The sequence below is a fragment of the Lygodium microphyllum genome, chromosome 14, assembly GCF_053477565.2.
Source record: "Lygodium microphyllum isolate KBCC chromosome 14, Lygodium_microphyllum_v1.1.10, whole genome shotgun sequence".
NCBI classification, from domain to species: Eukaryota; Viridiplantae; Streptophyta; class Polypodiopsida; order Schizaeales; family Lygodiaceae; genus Lygodium; species Lygodium microphyllum.
In genome coordinates, this window is record NC_141148.1 from 81,414,199 (window position 1) to 81,433,753 (window position 19,555).

Below are 19,555 nucleotides of genomic sequence, written 5' to 3' on the forward strand. Positions count from 1 at the left end.
TGTGGAGGAGAGAGCAAAAGATTGAAATCTAAGAGGAGAGAGAAAGACTCTCTCTCTCTCTCGCTCTCCCCCCCCCATTTGGACACTTCTAAGAGTATGCCTTTTTACTAGCTTGCACCCCTTTAAATTTGATCCATGTTCCTTTAAAATTGGACCCTCGTTGGCCATGCACATGACTTGCCACCCTTTTCCCCACAAACTAAAGTGTTTTTAACATAATTTTTGGTTAATGTCATTGTTTCAATGTGAGACAATATGGCCATTGTTATGCTTTCTGCAACACTAACTTCTTTTACCTCTAGAATACAATGTGATTTGTGCCTTGGATGCCTTGCAAAATAGACTCCATTTGAGTCTTTAATCTTCACTTGTGAGCTTTAAATATTCAAAAACCACTATTTCATCCTATAAAATAACTTAATTTTTTCTCTTTAAAATCTCCTTTGATTGGTGACCACAAAATAGGGTGACCTAAGTGTTGAATCCACAAGTGTATCCTACTAAAATAAAGCACGACGTGAAAGCATACAGAAAGTAAAAACTATAACTACTAAAACTAAAAGATAATGTGCTTAGCCCCACATACATGGATCCAATCCAAGATTGAGACCAAGGATAAGCATCCCTCGAGGGGATAGCAATTCATAACTATAGTCACTATCAAGTGAACCTAAGTTAACCTAGAGAATATCCCAGACTATCTAGATAGGAACCTAGGAATCATCCCACCCCCACATAAGGCATACTAACATGAGAAAGAACCCCAAGCAAGCTCCATATCACTTAGAACCCTCTAGTGAAAGAACCCTAGGTCAAGTCCCTATCGCTTAGAACCTTGTAATGAAAAACACAAAACACTAAAGCCCATTTATTTTCTATTTGATTTTTTTTTTGTCCATCATTATTCATTATACTTTTATTTGGTGGGTTTGGCTCATCGACAATTTTAATCCCTACAATGCCCCAAGGAGACCAATGCATCGGTCCTAGGGCTATCTGGCACCTAGAAACCTACCAAGATCTTGTAAGGTGATAGATAGGATTTTATATTCCTTCATTCATATCTTATTCCCTATGACTATGTCTTATCCCAAGGAGGATAGGGCATTGGCCCTAGGCCTGGTTCAATCCTAGGAACCTACCAAGCCCTCACAAGGTGACAAATATCTTCTAGTATTTTTTTCCCTTATTCATGATGGGACTTTAAAATAGTTCCAACCCATAGATAATCACTCAAACCTAGTCATTCACACACAATGTGACTTTATCATGACATGAAACTAACTAGAAATTCACACCTAGACTAGCTACCTTATGGAAGAAATACTGACACCTATTGACCATCAAGCTAGATAAAATGACACTCATATTCAACTTACGGGCACCCTCAAGAAAGGGGATATCAAAGGATATGTCCCTCCCAGAGATTTGACTCAATCCATAGCCCAATTCGTGATTAGGACCGAAGGAGTCCTCTAGTAGTCGATCGAAATTCATGCCCATACCCAATGTCACCCAATCTCTCCACCGTTGAGCTTTGCTAAACATGGGAATCATGGTTCTACTTCATAATGGAAGCATGAATAGGTCACCCTTAACTACATTTTAATGACAATCTAAGAAAGATCACTTTGTAATCAATTAGAGGTGAGTAGGGTTGACACTACACTTGGTTCAAGAAGAGTAAGAAACATGGGAGAGTGTAACTTGACTCCCCTACCCATAAGGTAAAATCTCTACTCCACCCCCCTAAAATGATGTGAACCATGTAACTAATCCTACCAAATTTGGGAGGGTCATGAATTAAACAACTCTATCTAGTACTGGAAAGTTACCTAACTTATCAAGTCCACCCAACTGTAGGAATTCAATCATCAAGACCAAATCCTCCCTCTTTTCTCGATTGCATTTGTTTTAGTGTTCTAATTAAGCAAAGCATACTATCACACTATTTTGACACAAAAATAGCTTCATTTTATTATCATGTTAAACACGGTTTGTTAAACTCAATCTTTAGTACATGGCAAACAATTCAAAAATCAATACTTTATTTCATAATAATATAATCAAAACCTTTACTCCGCCAAGTTGTACAAAAATCATCTCTCCACAAAGAAGACATCGTTCACCTTCCAGTCCTACAGGATTGGGTTGCATCTGATCACACTCCTTCTATGATCACAAGGAATTTATTGGCTCTTTTGTTCCTCAAGTTCCATCCTACATAACATGGATACTTGTCACTCAATCCTTTTCCCTCTCAGATGCTCAAATGATCAAAAAAGAAAAGACATATGCCTCTCTTAGGAGCATAGGACCCCCACCAACAAGTGAGTTTTTCAACATTCCACAAAATGCTAAGGAGCATTGGGTTGGAGATCCCAAGGTCCTAAGCCACCATAATCCTCAATTCGTCTCATTGTTCCAAGCAGGGAACCATAAGATAATATATTCTCAACACTTCTCAGAAACAAAAACAACCATAACCACCATTAAACATTTTTTAAAGCACTTTTAACACATCTGATGTGTAGAGACTAGCCTGTGATCTTTTAAAATATATATATATATATATATTTAACGTTTTTAAGTATTTTTAATTAAATTTTTAAGTAATTTATAGGGATGTTCAATTTTAATATGCATAAGACTTGTCCTATGTCCTTTTCCTATCACCCTGGGCTTATTCTTTTAGTTATCATGAAATTCATGTAAATGACCTGAGAAATAACTTCAAGATTATGAAAACTTGAGTAAATTTTCAAAATTTTAGAAATAACCTTTAATCAGTGTAGCAAATATGATTATTATCAATGGGTCATCAATCGTAATTGTGGGATGACTACAATTTGGGGTTGGTGTGCAACTATCATATCTTCGGGTTATATAGGCTTCCAGCTTGTTTAGTTGCAGTTTAGCCTCATCTTCAATTATTCCTTTGTTCTTGATGGAAGCATGTACATCCTCTCTACAATGCTTTAGTGCATAGAAATAGTCTTTTGGGTATGGTCTTTATAATTGTACATGAATGGACCATAAAATCTAAGTTTAGTACTACTCAAAGATAGAGTAGGACTAAAGCAAGCTATGCAAATTTTCTTAGCTTGATTTGACATGATTTGAATCTTTTGAGGGATTTGGAGGCTTGATGCATATAAAAGGGGCTTATAATAAGTAAGCTTGGATGTAAGACAGTTAAATAGACTTTAAATAATATTAAATTTGATATTTCCAAGAATAACAAAGAGATAGATTAGTATGAGGGCACCAACTTCTTGAGATGCTTGGGAGATTTTGATTAGTAGAGTGCACGATCCTCCGAACGGTCAGTACATCTCAAATCCTTGTGTAGAGAAGGTCAAGTTACTCTAGGGGATTTTTATGAAGGGAAGAGAATTCATGGTTTTTTGCCTACAGAAAAGGCTCTACATAGAATAGAGAATAGGAGGAGTTGAACATGCTTTAGCTTTCCCCTTGCATTTTTTGGAATTTCTTCTTTAGAATGGTCTTAGTTGAGTGTGTCTTCCTAAAAGTATACACCTTCTTTTGGCTTGTTTTTAGCCTTCTCTATTTGTATGGAAAAGAAATTTTGAATTTCCATTTATCATCCAAAAATTACATTCCCCTTCTCCCTTATCTTTTATTCCATGAGCGCTTTTACACTCTATCTTGTGTGTGAATCGTAGTGCACATTCAATATCAAATTTAGGTATTATAAAATTGTAGATTTGCTAAATTTTTGAGACACATGCATCTATGCTAATAATAGATTTTTTCATCTTCAATGTTTAATAGTCTAATTTTCAATGTACATATTTTGTTGTACTTAATCATTAAAATTTAAATTTTTCTAGGTATGCCTGTGTTTAATAATATAAAAATTTACAAATATGGATGTATTCACATTCCATCAATAAAAATACTTTTTTCATAATTTTAATACATAAATTAACTTGTTTTGAAAACTACACATTATCACACATTGTCTTATTTAAGTGGAATGTGTATGCATATTGTTTGTTATAGTATACTTAGTAATGGGGACATTACATCCTCCCTCTCTTAGAGAAATCAAGGTGTCCTCATCTCGAGCGAAATTGGGAGCGTTCTTTTATAAGAGCTGCCTCATCAACTAAAGTGGCATCCTCTTTAGAGTAATCTTTCCACTATACAAGATATTCCCTCAAGATTTGACTCCTTAAGGGATTTTTTCCTTGTATTTAAGATCTTCTCATGTTGCACTTCCAAAACTCATTGGGCAAGCGTGACTATTTGTTCACCATCACAAGTACTATCGCAAGAGATTAGGAGATAACTAATTGTTTTGCAACCTAGGCTACCATTATTGTAGGCAAGGCTATGCATCTCTTAATCTTCACTCAAAGTGACATTGATCTAAAAAACCCAACTATCATTCAACAATATAACCCTTCACATGAAAATTTGGTCCTTTTGGTCATATAATACATAGAGGTTGATATCACTCTTGTCAAGCCCCCCTCATGTTTCAATAGTAATGTTGTTCCAAAAAAAAGATCTTGTAGTGAGACTATATTATGATCTCCAAATTCCTTTGAACTTTGTACAATATCAAAAGCTTTGCAAACCTCTAGCTAGGAGCATCCTCATAAATTATCATGATCTTCAAAGACCCTTATTGGCAAGCTTCTTATATGTCTTTCAAAAGGAAATGATATTCTTCATGTACTTCTCACCTCTTAGCAAATAAAAAAATATTTTACTTCGCTCCACCATCCCAAAATCTCACATTCTCTCAAGAAAATAATAATCCTCATGATGTTGACCAGGTAAAACAACCCATATCACAACTATAGGCATCCTTCACGACCCTCAAACTCCCCCAACCACCTTTCCCACTCATCCAACAGTTCCTAGTTTGGTGATGAATTTCCCAACACTCATGTGTGCAAAGAACTGTGCATGCATAATGAAGGTGGTCTCTCAAATGCATGTGCATCTAAGATTTACTACATATGGCTACAACGGGCATCATGCCGTGTAGTGCTCAACGATGGTGCAAAATGTGCATCAACACAACCCTTGGCATGGAATTAATTGATAAAATTAGGAGACAACCCCTAAGTGGAGTGCATTCCAACTGGTGCAATGTGTAGTGCTCGTGAACCCATGATCCCTGTGATGTGCAAGAGTATCAACAAGAAAATATACATGTTTCAAGAGGAGCTATAGCTACTAACAACCTCTAGCTCCAACCTATCCAAGAAAAATGACAATCTCAACCAAGACTATTAAGTTTCCAAGCTCAACAAATCCAAAATAACGACACAAACAATTCGCGATTTGGATAAACACAAAAAATCCAACACATCTAATGTTATTCTAAGTGTATTTAGTTTTGCAAAAATGCTTGACATCACATATTTCTTTAAGCTAATAGAATATATTAGTGTCAATAGGTTCACAAGGTGCAACTACCCTTTCCTCCCAACTATACCCTTGGCTATAAAAGTAGTGCTAAAAACTGACATGATGAGCAAGTCATGCCTTGAGAGATCATTGAGACCACTTCCTCAGCTAAAAGGGAAAGAAAAGGAACCACAATAAAGTACCTATAAAAAATAAATGGAAAAAAAAGAATAAAAGAAAGAAAGAAAAGAAAAAGAAAGGAAAAGAAATAAAGGAGAGCAAAAGCTCCATCATAGAATCAATGCAAGAATCATATCACCTAGGGGCCCTCAAATTGGACATGTCTTGTGGCAACCATGTTAACAAGCTTTGTTCCCTACCCTCTAACCCTTCCCCACCTCACAAACTCAAGGCATATCAAGGGAAGGATATCTCAAGGCCATCAGTAGACTTGTCATCTTGAGAAATGCAGCACACCTTCCCTTGCACCAACTAGGTCCTCAAGTGTGGAACAACACTCCAAGCTGCTTGGGGTTTGGCCCATCTCCTTGTTATACTCTCACTTGCACAAGTAGTCATAGTAGAAGAAGGCAGGCACACACACTCAGGAAGTGCACATTCTTTTCTACTATAAGGTTACAACTTGAAGACCTGCTTTGCCAACCCACCAACATCTGTGGCCATCATCATCTACTCTCTTCCCTCTTTTCTTCAATTGCAAGCTAAATCCCCCACACCAACACTGATTCAAAGCTACATCCTCACTACTAAGAGCCCTCTTCATGATTCACCAACGTTGGCCACACAACACTATCTACTAGGTCAGGTGCCCAAAAAATCAAGGCCATGTGTAAGAGTGAAGAAATGAAAGGATAAGCTCATTCTTGTGGTGTGCAATCATATGGAGCTCTCTTCTTGCTTCTTATTTCCATCTTGCTTGAGAGAGAGAGAGAGAGAGAGGGGGGGGGGGGGATGTGAGGTAGAGTAAGGGGCTCTTGTTGCTATTGCTTCTTCTTCACAAAGTATGTGCAATGATTGAGCCTATGGAGTTGGGGCATGCTTGAGGCACAATGCTTGAGTTGTGGAACCATTGACGAACCTTTGTAGATAGACTACAACAAAGAGGTAAATCCAGTGAGTTTGCTACGTCATTCATGAGAGCATGCAACAATTACATGTGCATGAACCACTTGAATCAATAGATGTTCAATCAAGTCTGGCATTCGAAGGTTGAAAAAGCAATGATAATAATCCACAAGCTAAATGTCATTGCATGGAGTGTGAGAGGGCTCTACTCCAACAATAGATAAATGACATATAAATGCATGATGAGAAGAAGAAAGCTTGCTCTCATAGCATTGTAGGATGTAAATCTTGCAAATGAAGATATGAAAGAATTCCTTACCACTTTATCAAAGATGAACCTAGATTTAAGTTGAAGTGGAGTGAGGAGAAAAATGATGCAGTCATGGTTAATATCATTTTTTGCGGTGTGGTAGTGTAGGTTTGGTCAGTGTGTAGCTTACTCATCTCCATGAGAAGGTGAAGCTCTAGGAGAAGATGATATCAATCATATCTTAGGAGTGCACAACACATGATAGGGAATTAGAATGTGAGCAACATTGACACGCCACATGCATGTTGTATAATGATAATTGCTGTGAGAGAGATAGAGCTAGAGTGAGTTGGAGTGTTGCAAGGATTTGGTGGATGTCTCAAATATGATTGATGACAACGAACCAAGATTCTCTACGTGGCATAACAAGCACATGGACCAATCATGGAGAGATGCTAAATTAGATAGAGTGTAGGTCAAGAGGCTAGTGGTTGGTATTGTAGCCAAATGTGAGAATTATCACTAAGTCCTTGATTTTGATCATCGCTCCAATCCAATTGCCCAATCTAGCTATCATATATTATATCTATATTGTAGGTGGTCTTTTGAGCCCCTCCCCCCTTTATGTTCAACAATTCCTTTTTAAAAGACAACACGTTTGTCTAGAAGCTGTAGTAGTGTTGGAAGAAGGCTTGCTAGTTAGTGGTAGACCTAGTCGCCAATCTCAAGGAAGGAATTAAGGCCATAATTTGGATTACCAAACAACATGGCATAGATAAGGATTTACTCTAAATGAGGTCCATGGTGGCTGAAGCTATCCAACATAGACTGTGTGCTTTGGTTGCTCTTTCTATCCATCCTAATGATGTTAGTTTGGTTAGGTTCTTATAAGAGCTAGAGGAGGGATGCAAAGTTGAAGCTATCAATATCCAATTCAAGGGCTCCTAACAATAGGATAATGATGCATCGATGTCTATAGTCTTCAAGTCCGTGCAAAATAGCAGAGGAGGGAAAACATCTATGTATTGATGGCCATGTTAGGCTGTCTTCTATGGATGAGTTATTGTTTGTGGTGAGTAAAATGAAAAAGCGAAAGTCCCTTGTCTTAGATGGCATAGCAATAGAAGTTTTTGTGGCCATTTGGGAGGTGTGTGGCAGTGATGCATGTACTTTTGCAAATGCATGCACGAGAAGAAGAATACTACCAAGCTATGTTAATGATGGTTGGATTAAGCTTCTCCCCTAGTGTCTAATGATAATTAAACTAGGTCTATGGCACCCCCTAACTATGCTAAATGTGTTCCATAAGATTATTGTAGAAGCATTAGCCTTTGAATCAAGTTTCTACTACCTAAAGTTTTACACAAAGCCCAATATGGTTTTGTTCAAGGTTGCAAAATCCATGACACCATACTCAACCTAATTCTGTTCATGGAGTATCAATGGAGATAGGTGGGGAATTTCTTGTTATAAATATGGACCTAGACAAAGCATATAGTGAGATGGAATTTAATTATGGTAGTAATGCAAAAATTAAGTTTTGGATATGGATTCACTTCTACGATCAACACACTATTCAGAAATGCCACTACTAACGTGGGAGTATATGGCTATTTGTTACATCCCTTCTTGCTCCAAAGGTTAGTTTGGTAGGGGTGTCTTACAACACCCTTATTGTTCCCATTTTCTATAGGCCCTCTTTTGAATATCATCGACTTCAAAACTTAGGCTAGAGTCATGCATGTACTCCTATTGCCTAATGGTACCTAGATTTGCACTCAACTATTGTAGATGAAAATTCTAACATTGTAAAGGTCAATGAGGATAATGTTGGGAAGCTTCTAAAGGTATATGATAATTAATACTTGCAGGTGTTGAGAGCAATAACCAAGAAACCTACAATAGAAATACTATATCTTGGTCAACAATTGGGATTCAAAGTGTTGAAGTTAGGGGAGGTATTTTGATATTTGGGCACTCCACTTGGGCTAGCAATTACCAATTCACAATGTCTTCAATGGATGATGGTGAAGATGGAGCAGAAGATAGCAAGTTTCTTAACAATCTCACTCAACTTTAGAGAAATGCTGATAGTACTTGAAAAAATCTTATTTCCTCTTACTATGTTTGTTGTTGCAAATGTCACCCCTTTCTCCAAATCATAATGGGAAAAAGTGGAGAAGTTATTGAGAAAAATTACTATGGGAATAATGAAAGATGACATGCATTGTACCCCGTGCATCCCCCCACTCGCAAACATGTTAGCCCACTTACACACCCTCTACCTCCTTGCATTTTTCTGGGGCCCCCTTTGTTGCATTTCTCCATCCATGCCGTGACTGTAAATACTTAATACCTTTTTCTATTAGAGAATACATTTTAATATTAATGTTTAAAAATATGTAATAATACCTTTTTCTATTAGAGAATACGTTTTAATATTAATGTTTAAAAATATGTAATATTTAAATAATATTTATTATGAAAATTTCAATATTAAAACCTTGTTATCTGATTTTAATATTAAGGTGAATATTTAGATATTTTATGAATTAATAATATTATGTTTAATAATAAGATAAATTTTAATATTAAAAAAGCTTTAAATATGTTTTAAGAGAGTATTACATGTTTTAATACAAATATTTTAAGGTAAATTTTATTTTAAAATACACTCTAACTTTTTCTTTATAACAAATAGCATTAATTACTATTATATGGTTAACATTAGAATAAATACAAAACATTTCAATATTAAACATTATGATTTAATATTGACATTATAACATTTTAATTAATTTCTAATGTTAAAATTTTATAATATTATACAATTTTAGTATTAGAACACCTTAGTATTAACTTTATTTGTTGAGTAACGATTTGTTATCAACAAATGTATGATGTTAACATTAATAATCAAATACCAACATTTTTCTTTATAATATATTCTAAATTTTCACATTATAACATTAGAATAAGATATAAATATTTTAGTGTTAATATGATATTGACATTTTGTAACATGAATTTTCTAATGTTTTATAGTAATGCATTATTATAAAACATTATTACCATATATTAATAATACTTATCAATATTGCATACAATACTTTCTCTCTCTCTCTCTCTCTCTCTCTCTCTCTTTCTCTTTGCACTTAGTTCTCCTTTGCAAAATGAGAATCACCGAGTGTAAAAAATAAATTATGTAGTTATGTGTGTATATGTACATATGTATATGTATGTGTGCATGTTTGTGTGTATGGGGGGGGGGGGAGAGGAGAGAGAGAGGGGGGGTGGGGGGAAAGGGAGGTTGTTGCAAGTGGAAAGCACATGCCTAGGTTAAGGGGGTTAGTATAGTGGCATGCAACTTGGCCCCCTTCCATCTTAGTGAACAAGTGGGTGATTGGAAAATTTCATTACATAGGCCCCTCACTTAGTACATGTGACCTTGGGGACAAAATTTGAGCTACCAAATGCACCTCTTTCTCAAGATTGAAGCTATCCAATGGATCTTAATCGTCATAAAGCATTCGATCTACTCTAATCAGATCACATCCTTTTTGGTCTTTGACTAGCCCATCTTTGTTTGAAATTTGGGCAATAGGGTGTTACAGTATAGCACGTTGTCATGTTACTGGCCTCCTAGACCCTAGTTGTGATGCACTTTTAGAGGGCCACAAAATCAACCAACAAGTGGACCAAAATAAACTCTTTGACATCTTAGTTTGAACTGACCTCTATGCTAGCCTTTTTGATGTTCGCATGACTCATGATTCATTCAATTGGATGCTAAAGTTAAAATGAACTTTACATCTAAAAGCCTTCGGTATGTTATATATGTAGGCCATTCAAGCTGTTATGCAACCAAGTTAATCCTTCTCATCAAAATTGTTTGAGAATGTTGAGGGTGTTGGAGTATTTACAAAGCATGTTTATACAGATGTGAAGTTATGTTCTTAAATACATAAATATTGATGCATAATAAGAAAGCTTTGGGGTCTCTCATTGTTGGTTTCTTTGTGACTCAATCACCCACAAATCCTCTTGCCACATGAACGTTCGTTAGGATCTATGCACAAAGTGCCTACTCACTACTTATGTAAATAGTGTTATTTTTTCTACTCGTAGATTTCGAACTCACATACCCATAGAACTGAATTCATGCACCCACCATTGAGCTGCAACCCCATTGGTACGAGGCAGGCATTTTGCTATTGGATGAAAGCCAAAGAGGCATCCAAATGCCGTCGTGGGGGAAAGGAATCCAAGTTTGTTTTTTGTGTGTAGGTGTTACGAAGCTATTGAGGACAATTTAAATATTCATGCAACGGGATCCTTACAAGTAACTTATTAACTTAAAAAGCAAAGGATGATCATAGAACAACTTTACTTGCTGGGGGAATAAGTAATTCTTACAAAATACACGTTCTCTCTCTCTCTCTCTCTCTCCCTCGCTGTCCGTTCGTCTGCGCGCATTCTGTGTGTGTGGCCTTGTGATCCAGAACCATCTTTGCTGCGGGAGGAGATGGCGCAGTCGGACTCGTGGATGCGGGAGTTCGAGGACGCCGTGAGGCTTGCGGATGACATATCGGCTCGTGTTGCAGATCGGTCATCGTCGGCCACTTCAGGATCGGCTGCCGCCACCAGGAGGAAGATCACCATGCTCGGCACAAAACTCGACAGCCTCCAGTCGCTTCTCAGTAATCCGTCCCTTACCAAATCCTTGTGCGTTTCGTCTTCTTTCTCCTCGCATATTGGTTCTTGCATGTTTGGATGCACTAGCTTAATCTTAAATGTTTTAAGGCCACAAAATCGACAGTTGTTGTATCAATGGATAAAGAAGAATCTACGAAACACAGTACAATGAGGAAACTGTAATGGTACAAGTGCCACGAAGGGATAAAGCGGGTGAAGATAATAATAATTTCGGTAGGCTGGTCTCTGGCTAACGTAGATCTGGTCCAACATGAGGCTGGTCTTGTCAACCTAGAATGCACAAATCCCAGACAATACGGCCCTGCAATTGTCAGTTGCTGTATACTTCTGAAGCCATTGATCCGCATGTTAAAACTGGCTGTTAGGTGATGGCCCAGCGGTTTAAAATCAGATTCATAATCTTGAGGTTGTGGTCTAGCTAGGTGCATCAACATAAATGCTAATTATGATGATACAGATGTGTTCCTCAAGGAGTGGAGATGTCGAACAACCACTAACTCTTAAGGGAGCAAGCTGAGGGAGAGTGCTGGAGAGTGACTGATGATGATGCCACATGGCAGTCAAGGGGCCAGTCAGGGATGAGAATGACTGAAAATCTGAAGAAGATGGTGTAGGATCTCATCATGTATTGTGGGAACAGCGAAATGAAGATTTGCCTAATGATGATGATGATGAATAGACAGAAGCTTCAATCCAAAAGTGCAGGTTCAATCTAAAAGTGCTAGTCAGAAACAGGTCTCCAGGGCTGAGAAACAAGTTGCCTACAGCTTGGAAAGGTAGGCTATTGTGTGGATGAAGTCGTCCAGCTGCAGTAAGGCTGGATAACCACGAACAGCAGCAACAGATGTTGTTGGTGAAGAGCTGGCAGCAAAACGCGGCTTTAGCAGCCACGTCCAGGGCCTAGGCTAGTGTTAGTAGGAGGGTAGAGGATGTTGAGCTAAAAATGCATTACAAACTGATTAGCTCTTTTAAGCAGCCCCAAAACTAAAATATCATTAAACTTACATTAAAAGAAATACGTTTTTGGAGAGTTTCTGTGTTCAATAAGCAAAACTGAAATTTGGAAAGTCCCTTTTGCATGTATAAATAGATAGGCTGCCCACTATTCAGTCTATCCTTGTTTTGTAGTTTACACCAGTCCACAACCTCTCTATTGTTGTTGGTGCCTACTTTCCAGTTTGCAGCTGCCTCCTATGGCTATTTAGCTTTGGCATGATTGTTGCCCCGTCATCCCCATCTGCCTTGTTTGCAACTGCGTTTTCAGCTAAACTGCCGGCGTCAGCTATTGCACTATCATCGCATGTGTTGCTGCCAACATTTACAACATTTACTACCTGACAAAACATGTTGCACACTCCTTCCCACATACAAGACAGACTTCATGACAGTTTGCTGCCCTAGATTAGCTCCTTCTTGTTGTCGCCCTGATCAGCAAGGTGCTATTGTCATGAGGACATGCATTTTTGAAACCTCACTTAACATGTGGATTAATTTTTAATCACATAATTAAGTAAATGTTGCACATGTGAGGTGCTACCGGGGTTAAAGTAAATTTATGAGCCTAGGATCCGAAGAAATCACGTGATGTCAAAGGTAAAAGTTGCTATAAGTTATGCCGCACAAGTACTTGGTGGTATCTGGTGCTAGTTGTTGGCCTAGGTCATTCATTTGGCCATAAGTGTGAATTGATGACACTAGAGAAGTGGCATTTAATGGTACCTAACGCCAATCTGATGGTCAAAGATGGCGCAGAGACACTCGGGAATGGAAGTTGTCTAGTTAATTTAATTATTGACCAGTCAAATTATTTTTAAAGGCATTGAAATAATTATTAGATTAATTTTGAGTATTTAAAGACTAAAAATTAATATTTAATTATATATAATACTGAAAAAATCATTTAAAAAGGTTGTCACTTGTCAAAAAATGCCCCTGTAAGATTGAAAAATGTCTTTAGAGGTTAGAGAGAGGCATTTTTAGTGTATTCACCCTGCAAAAGAGAGGGAGGAGTGTTGTTGGTCTGATTTGCAGCCATTAGAGGATCTTCTGAGGTAGCTAGGGGGTGGAGAAGACCAATCAGCAGCAGGTGATAGCATTTGCAGGCTATTGAGATAGGGCAACAACAGTAAATGATTGATTTTCTGCAGTTCTTTGCATCTTCAAGCTGTTGAGACAGGGCAGCGGTAGTAAATGACAAATTTTCTTCAGTTCTTTCAGGAATAAAGTTTGAATTTTCTCTCTCTATAGCTTTCTCTCTCATGTCCCGGCCATTTCACTGCCTTGCTTCGAAGATCTCAGCATTTGGACCCTTGGAGGCTAAGAAATTGCAAATTTCTTTGTTGTAAACCCTAATTTACAGCAAAAATCAGGGTTTAGCAGTAGCCTTGGGAAGCATGCCAGAAATTGGAAGCTCCAAGACTTGGATTCAACAGGGTTGAAGGTGAATTTTAGCTAAATTCAGGTAGAGGACTAGTGAGCCATTGAATTTGGGGCATTTCCATCGTCTATGAAGTGGGTGAAGGCTAATCAAGTGCCCGAATCAAGGGGCAAAATAGATTGAAGACTTGCTGGTCACTTTGGACAACAAGGGTTGGAATACCGAAAGGGATGGGGAGAATCCCATTATACATCTTCTTCTTCAATTAAGCTAAAGAAATACCGAAAGGGGCGTCAATTTTGGGGCCAATTAGGTGTGCATTGTCCAAGATCGGCAGGTAAATTTGTATTTTCAGATTTGCATTAATTGTTTGATGCTGTAATTAAGTTGTAATTAGGGATTTACCACCCATCCATGGAAGGTTGGTTTCATGGTTCCATTGTCGGGATGAAACTCATACTCATCTGCATACATCTCACATGTGTAACATTTACTTAACCATGTGATTAAAAATTAATCCACATGTTAAGTAAGGTTTCAAAAATACATATCCTCATGACATTTAGCAAACAAGCCCATTTCATTCCGGTGAGGAAGAAAATAAAGGCTGATTATATGGCACGATTGTTTTTGCAGCACATCTTTAAGTATCATGGTATGCCAGAGTCGATCATTAGTGATCGAGACCCCCGGATGACCAATTTATTTTGGAAGGGCTTGTTTGAGAATATGGGTACTACGTTGAAATTCTTATCATCCTTCCATCCGTAGACAGATGACTAATCTGATAGGAAGCAAATTCCACAATGTTAGATCTTTTGAGGTGCTATGTTTCAGACCAGAAGACACAGTAGGAGAGGTATTTACCCTTCGTTGAGTTTGCTTACAATAATATAGTGCATAGTTTTACAGGCAAGCTCCATTTGAGGTGGTTGAGGGTGGCAAGAAGGTATCGCCTATTCTGCAAACTAAGTATAAGATCTTTGAGGTTGATCGTTATGTGGAAAACTTGAATGTAGCCTATGCAAAGATAAAATATGCACTTTGGAAAGCGCAAGAAAAGCAAAAGAGTGCAGCTGATCGCCATAGACATGCTTTGCAGTTTGCAAAGTGTGATTATGTATTGCTGCAGTTTGAAAAGGCAAGGCTGAAAAAGATGAAAGGAAGAGAAAGATTGTATCCGAAGTTGAGTATGAGATACTATGGGTCTTTGCAGGTGTTGGAGAAAATCAACGATGTGGCATATCGGTTGAAATTACCTCCACATTGACGGATACATAATGCCTTTCATGTCAGTTTGTTGAGGCCTTTTCATGGTGATGTGCCAGAGGATATGTTTGCTGAAATTCAGCTTGAGGTTGAGGAGCTAGATGAGATTTTGGTACCTGATTAGATTTTGACACATAAGGAAAGAAATATCAAAGGTAAAGTTTCCAGAAGATACTTGGTGAAATTTCAGAATTATTCACCAATGGATGCCAAATAGATGGAAGAGGATGACTTAGCAGACCATCCTTAGTTGTTGTGGCTTTACGTAGATGCCTTTCAGTTAGAGCCGACTTTAGTTCGGGTTCCGTCAGGTTCAAGAGAGCAAGGGTTCAGAGTATTGCTTGATGCTCAAGGGGGAGGTAGCACTCTCCCTCCTCCAGTTATGGACAGCTCTCATATGTAGTGGATCTCGGATATATTCAGCATGCATCCAAGATACTGCGCTGATAGTATGTTTGCCATGAGATCACTACTCAGTGTACTAGTCACTGTGAGATGTATGTAGATGAGCATGAGTTTCACCCGGGCATTGAAACTATACTTTTGTATCAACTTATGATCAATTTAGCATGAATTTTGCCTCAATTTTGAGACAAAAATTTTGATCAGTTTCAGCTCAGTTTTTGATCAGCTTAAGAACCGTTTATGGTTACTTTTTGGGTCAGTTGTGCGTCAGTTTTTGCACTGATTGTTGGTCAGTTTTTGCAATGAGTTTGTGATAAGTTTGGGGTCACATTTGCAACAGTTTGTGATCAGTTCTCAGATTAGTAGGTGATCAGTTCTCAGATCAGTAGGTGATCAGTTCTCAGATCAGTAGGTGATCAGTTTATGATCAAATTATGCTTAGTTTTCAATGGTTTACATCTAGTTCCATGGACAATAGCATATGTTATGATGCCATTGGTGTTTTAGCCATGGTTTATACTTGGTTTTTCGTTATACTATGGTTTGGTTTTGCCAGATGAGTTGAGCTCATGAGAAATGGACATATCACATGATAATTTGGCAATATTTTTGAGATTCTTTGTGAGTCTTATGTTATGTTATGTTGGTTGGTAATTTTCAGCATATGTTGGGCATAAGAATGGTTGAACAGCAGTGCGTAATGTTTTGTTGACTATGATGCCCTATGGAAATTCTAGTGTAGTACTTTGCTTTTGATGCATTTGGCAATGCAATCGAGGACGATTGCAAGGATTTCAAGGGGAAGGGTTATCATGAGGACCTATATTTTTGAAACCTCACTTAAGATGTGGATTAATTTTTATTCACATGATTAAGTAAATGTTGCACATGTGAGTTGCAACTGGGATTAAAGTAAATTTACGAGCTCGGGACCCGAAGAAATCACTGGATGTCAAAGGCAAAAGTTGCTATAAGTTATGCCGCACAAGTACTTGATAGTATTTGGTGCCAGTTGTTGGCCTAGGTCATTCATTTGGCCATAAGTGTCAGTTGGTGACACTAGAGAAGCAGTGTTTAATGGTACCTAATGCCAATTTGATGGTCAAAGATGGCACAGAGACACTCGGGAATGGAAGTTGCCTAGCCAATTTAATTATTGGCTAGTCAGATTATTTTTCAAGGCATCGAAATAATTATTATATTAATTTTCAGTATTTAAAGACTGAAAATTAATATTTAATTATGGATAATGTTGGAAAAACCATTTGGGAAGGCTGCCTCTTGTCAAAAAATGGCCATGCAAGATTGAAAAACGTCTTTAGAGGCTGGAGAGAGGCATTTTTAGTGTATTTAGCCTGCAAAAGAGAGGGAGGAGATGCTGTTGGTTTGATTTGCAGCCATTGGAGGACCTGAGGCAGCCAAGAGCAAGAGAAGACCAATGAACAGCAGGTGATAGCATCTGCAGGCTGTTGAGACAGGGCAGTAGCAGTAAATGACTGATTTTCTTTAGTTCTTTGCATCTACAAGTTGCTGTGGCAGGGCAATAGCTGCATTTGACTGATTTTTAGTCATTCTTCGCAACAAAACTCTGAATTTTCTCTGTACAGCTTTCTCTTTCATCTCCTAGCTATTTCATAGCCTTGCTCCGAAGATCTTAACATTTGGACCCTTGGAGGCTGAGAAATTGCAAGTTTCTCTGCTGTAAAGCCTAATTTATAGCAAAAATTAGGGTTTAGCAACAACCTTGGGAAGTGTGCCCAAAATTGGAGCTCCAAGACTTGGATTCAACAAGGTTGAAGATGAATTTCAGCTAAATTCAGGTAGAGGACTAGCCAACCATTGAATTTGGGGTATTTCCATCGTCTATGAAGTCGGTGAAGGCCAATTAAGTGCCCGAATCAAGGGGCAAAATAGATTGAAGACTTGCTGGTCACTTTGAACAGCAAGGGGAGTTTGGATTGCGAAGGGGATCGGGAGAATCCCATTGTAAATCAACTTTTTCTTCAATAAAGCTAAAGAAATACCGAAAAGAGCGCCAATTTTGGGGCCAATCGGGTGTGCATTGTCGAAGATCAGTAGGTAAATTTGTATTTTCAGATTTGCATTAATTGTTTTATGCTGTAATTAAGTTGTAATCAGGGATTTACCACCCATCCACGGAAGGAAGGCTGGTCACAGCTGTCACAACTATATCTTGCTGCAGGGTAGTTGTATAGCTATTGCACTGTTCGTGGAGGTCTCCTCCTCATCATCATACTCCTACAGGCTATGTTTTGCTGCTTGCCTTCTCCAACTGGTGGTTACAACATTTGGGATGTTTCTGATGGATTTTTCACACTTTGACTATTTCGTTACTCCCACAAGAGCCACCAACTATTGGACAGCTTTGCCTTCAGCATCTTGCATATTCATTTATTCACAGCATTGATTCATTCACCTCATAGTTTTCTTTCTTTATTTGTTTGTGTTTGTCTTTTTGCGTTTTGCATGTATTGCGTTATTGTCTAACTTATTGTGTTTTAGTTGTGTTCGTACATTTTGTTTTTTCTCAATGCCTACAAGGTGTTGTACAACTTATTGTGTTTTAGTTGTCTTTTATGGAAATGATTGGAGCTAGAAGCCTACAGGGTGTTGTACAACTTTCTAAAGTGTTGTACACAATGACTAAAATGCCTTTTTGGGGCTGTTTTGATGAGCCAAAAGTGCCAGAAAAATAGGATAAATTAGAGGTGAGTTTTGGTTGCTCAACTCCTAGTATTGTCAAGCTCTTAATGTTCATTTGGCTTGCAAGCTATTTTTTTTGCACATAGATAGAATGGTAGTTTCCCTCTTGTCTACTCTCATCTAAACCTATATTGTCCTTGCATCTTTTAATGCCAAAAGCCCATCTTGTATGTGGGTCATAGCTCACTATTGCTGCCTGTTATCTTGTTCCCATATGATATGCAGCCATACTGCGCTAGTATAGAAATCAATGCTGGTTCCACATGCAATGTATGTTGCTTTTGTTTTGATGCTCAACAAGTCAAGGTTGACAATTGGGCTTTTTTGTTTCAAAGTCATTACTCACATGTTCATCCTTGGATAAATGCTGTATTGGATTGAGAAGAAATATGCTTCTAAGATAGCCCACAATACATGCAACATGCCCAAGAGATTGAACAACCATATTTGGAATCCTCCTTGCAAGAATAACTACATACACCATGAGGAGAATTGTAGGAATAGGTCTATCCTTTTTATTTTGGTTTTTTTTGGGAGGGAGGGGCAAGTGGGCTTGAGTTATAGCCACAAGGCTACTAGTTTTGGGAAAACCTTTCTACTTTTAAAATAGTTCATTTAACTTGCCATGTTGCGAGAAAATTAGGTTGTGATTCTCTTTCTTTTGACTCCCTTTTTTTTTTGGACTTTCCATGACAGGGTTACAATGTTTAGTCCAAATAATAGTTTGGAGAGTATTTAGGTAAGCAGAAGTGGTGATAAGGAAGCAGTGGACACTCGGCTATACAAGTGGCATTTTTTATTTTCAATTTCATTTTTATGTGGATGGCCAAAGATTCAACTTACTTTCACTTTTTTTTTTTTGACAAAGCTATCATTTGGTGGAAGAACATGAGAGAAACCTTCGACGCGGGATTGTTAAGTAAGGCTAAATTAGGCCCCAAATACTAGTAAATTAATGGTTAAATTTATCTACTTAAAACAACCCCAAAAATGGTTAGAAATGGATGTAGCACTGGAAGCATAAGGAGACTCCGTAACAAACTGTTGAACACAAGGACAAAAGTGAAACACAAAAGAACACTGCAAAGATTCAAGAAGAGAACTCAGGAGAATGCTCGGGAAATGGAATCTATATAGCAAACGCGAGAATGACATGTACAATAGTGAGTCACTAGCTTGTAGGCACTGGCACCTACTTCCTCTCTCCAACAAAACCTATGGTGATGATGATATGACTAATTGAGGAGGAAGCCTCGTAAAATAGGACAAAAATATGCCATAAATGACAGTAGGTTGGCCATCATAAAATACCCAAATAAGCTTTGCAATGACCACAGCAA

General features: G+C 37.9%; 1 protein-coding gene across 1 annotated transcript in view; it reads left to right on the forward strand.

The window, feature by feature from the left end:
* The first annotated feature begins 11,108 nt into the window (after window positions 1-11,108).
* Window positions 11,109-19,555, forward strand: part of LOC148025768 (syntaxin-52-like) — a 52,397-nt gene continuing 43,950 nt past the window's right edge. The window contains exon 1 of the mRNA XM_087693002.1: window positions 11,109-11,449. Coding sequence (XP_087549128.1) covers window positions 11,250-11,449 — 200 coding nt within the window. The 5' untranslated portion in view covers window positions 11,109-11,249. The remainder of the gene's footprint in view (window positions 11,450-19,555) is intronic.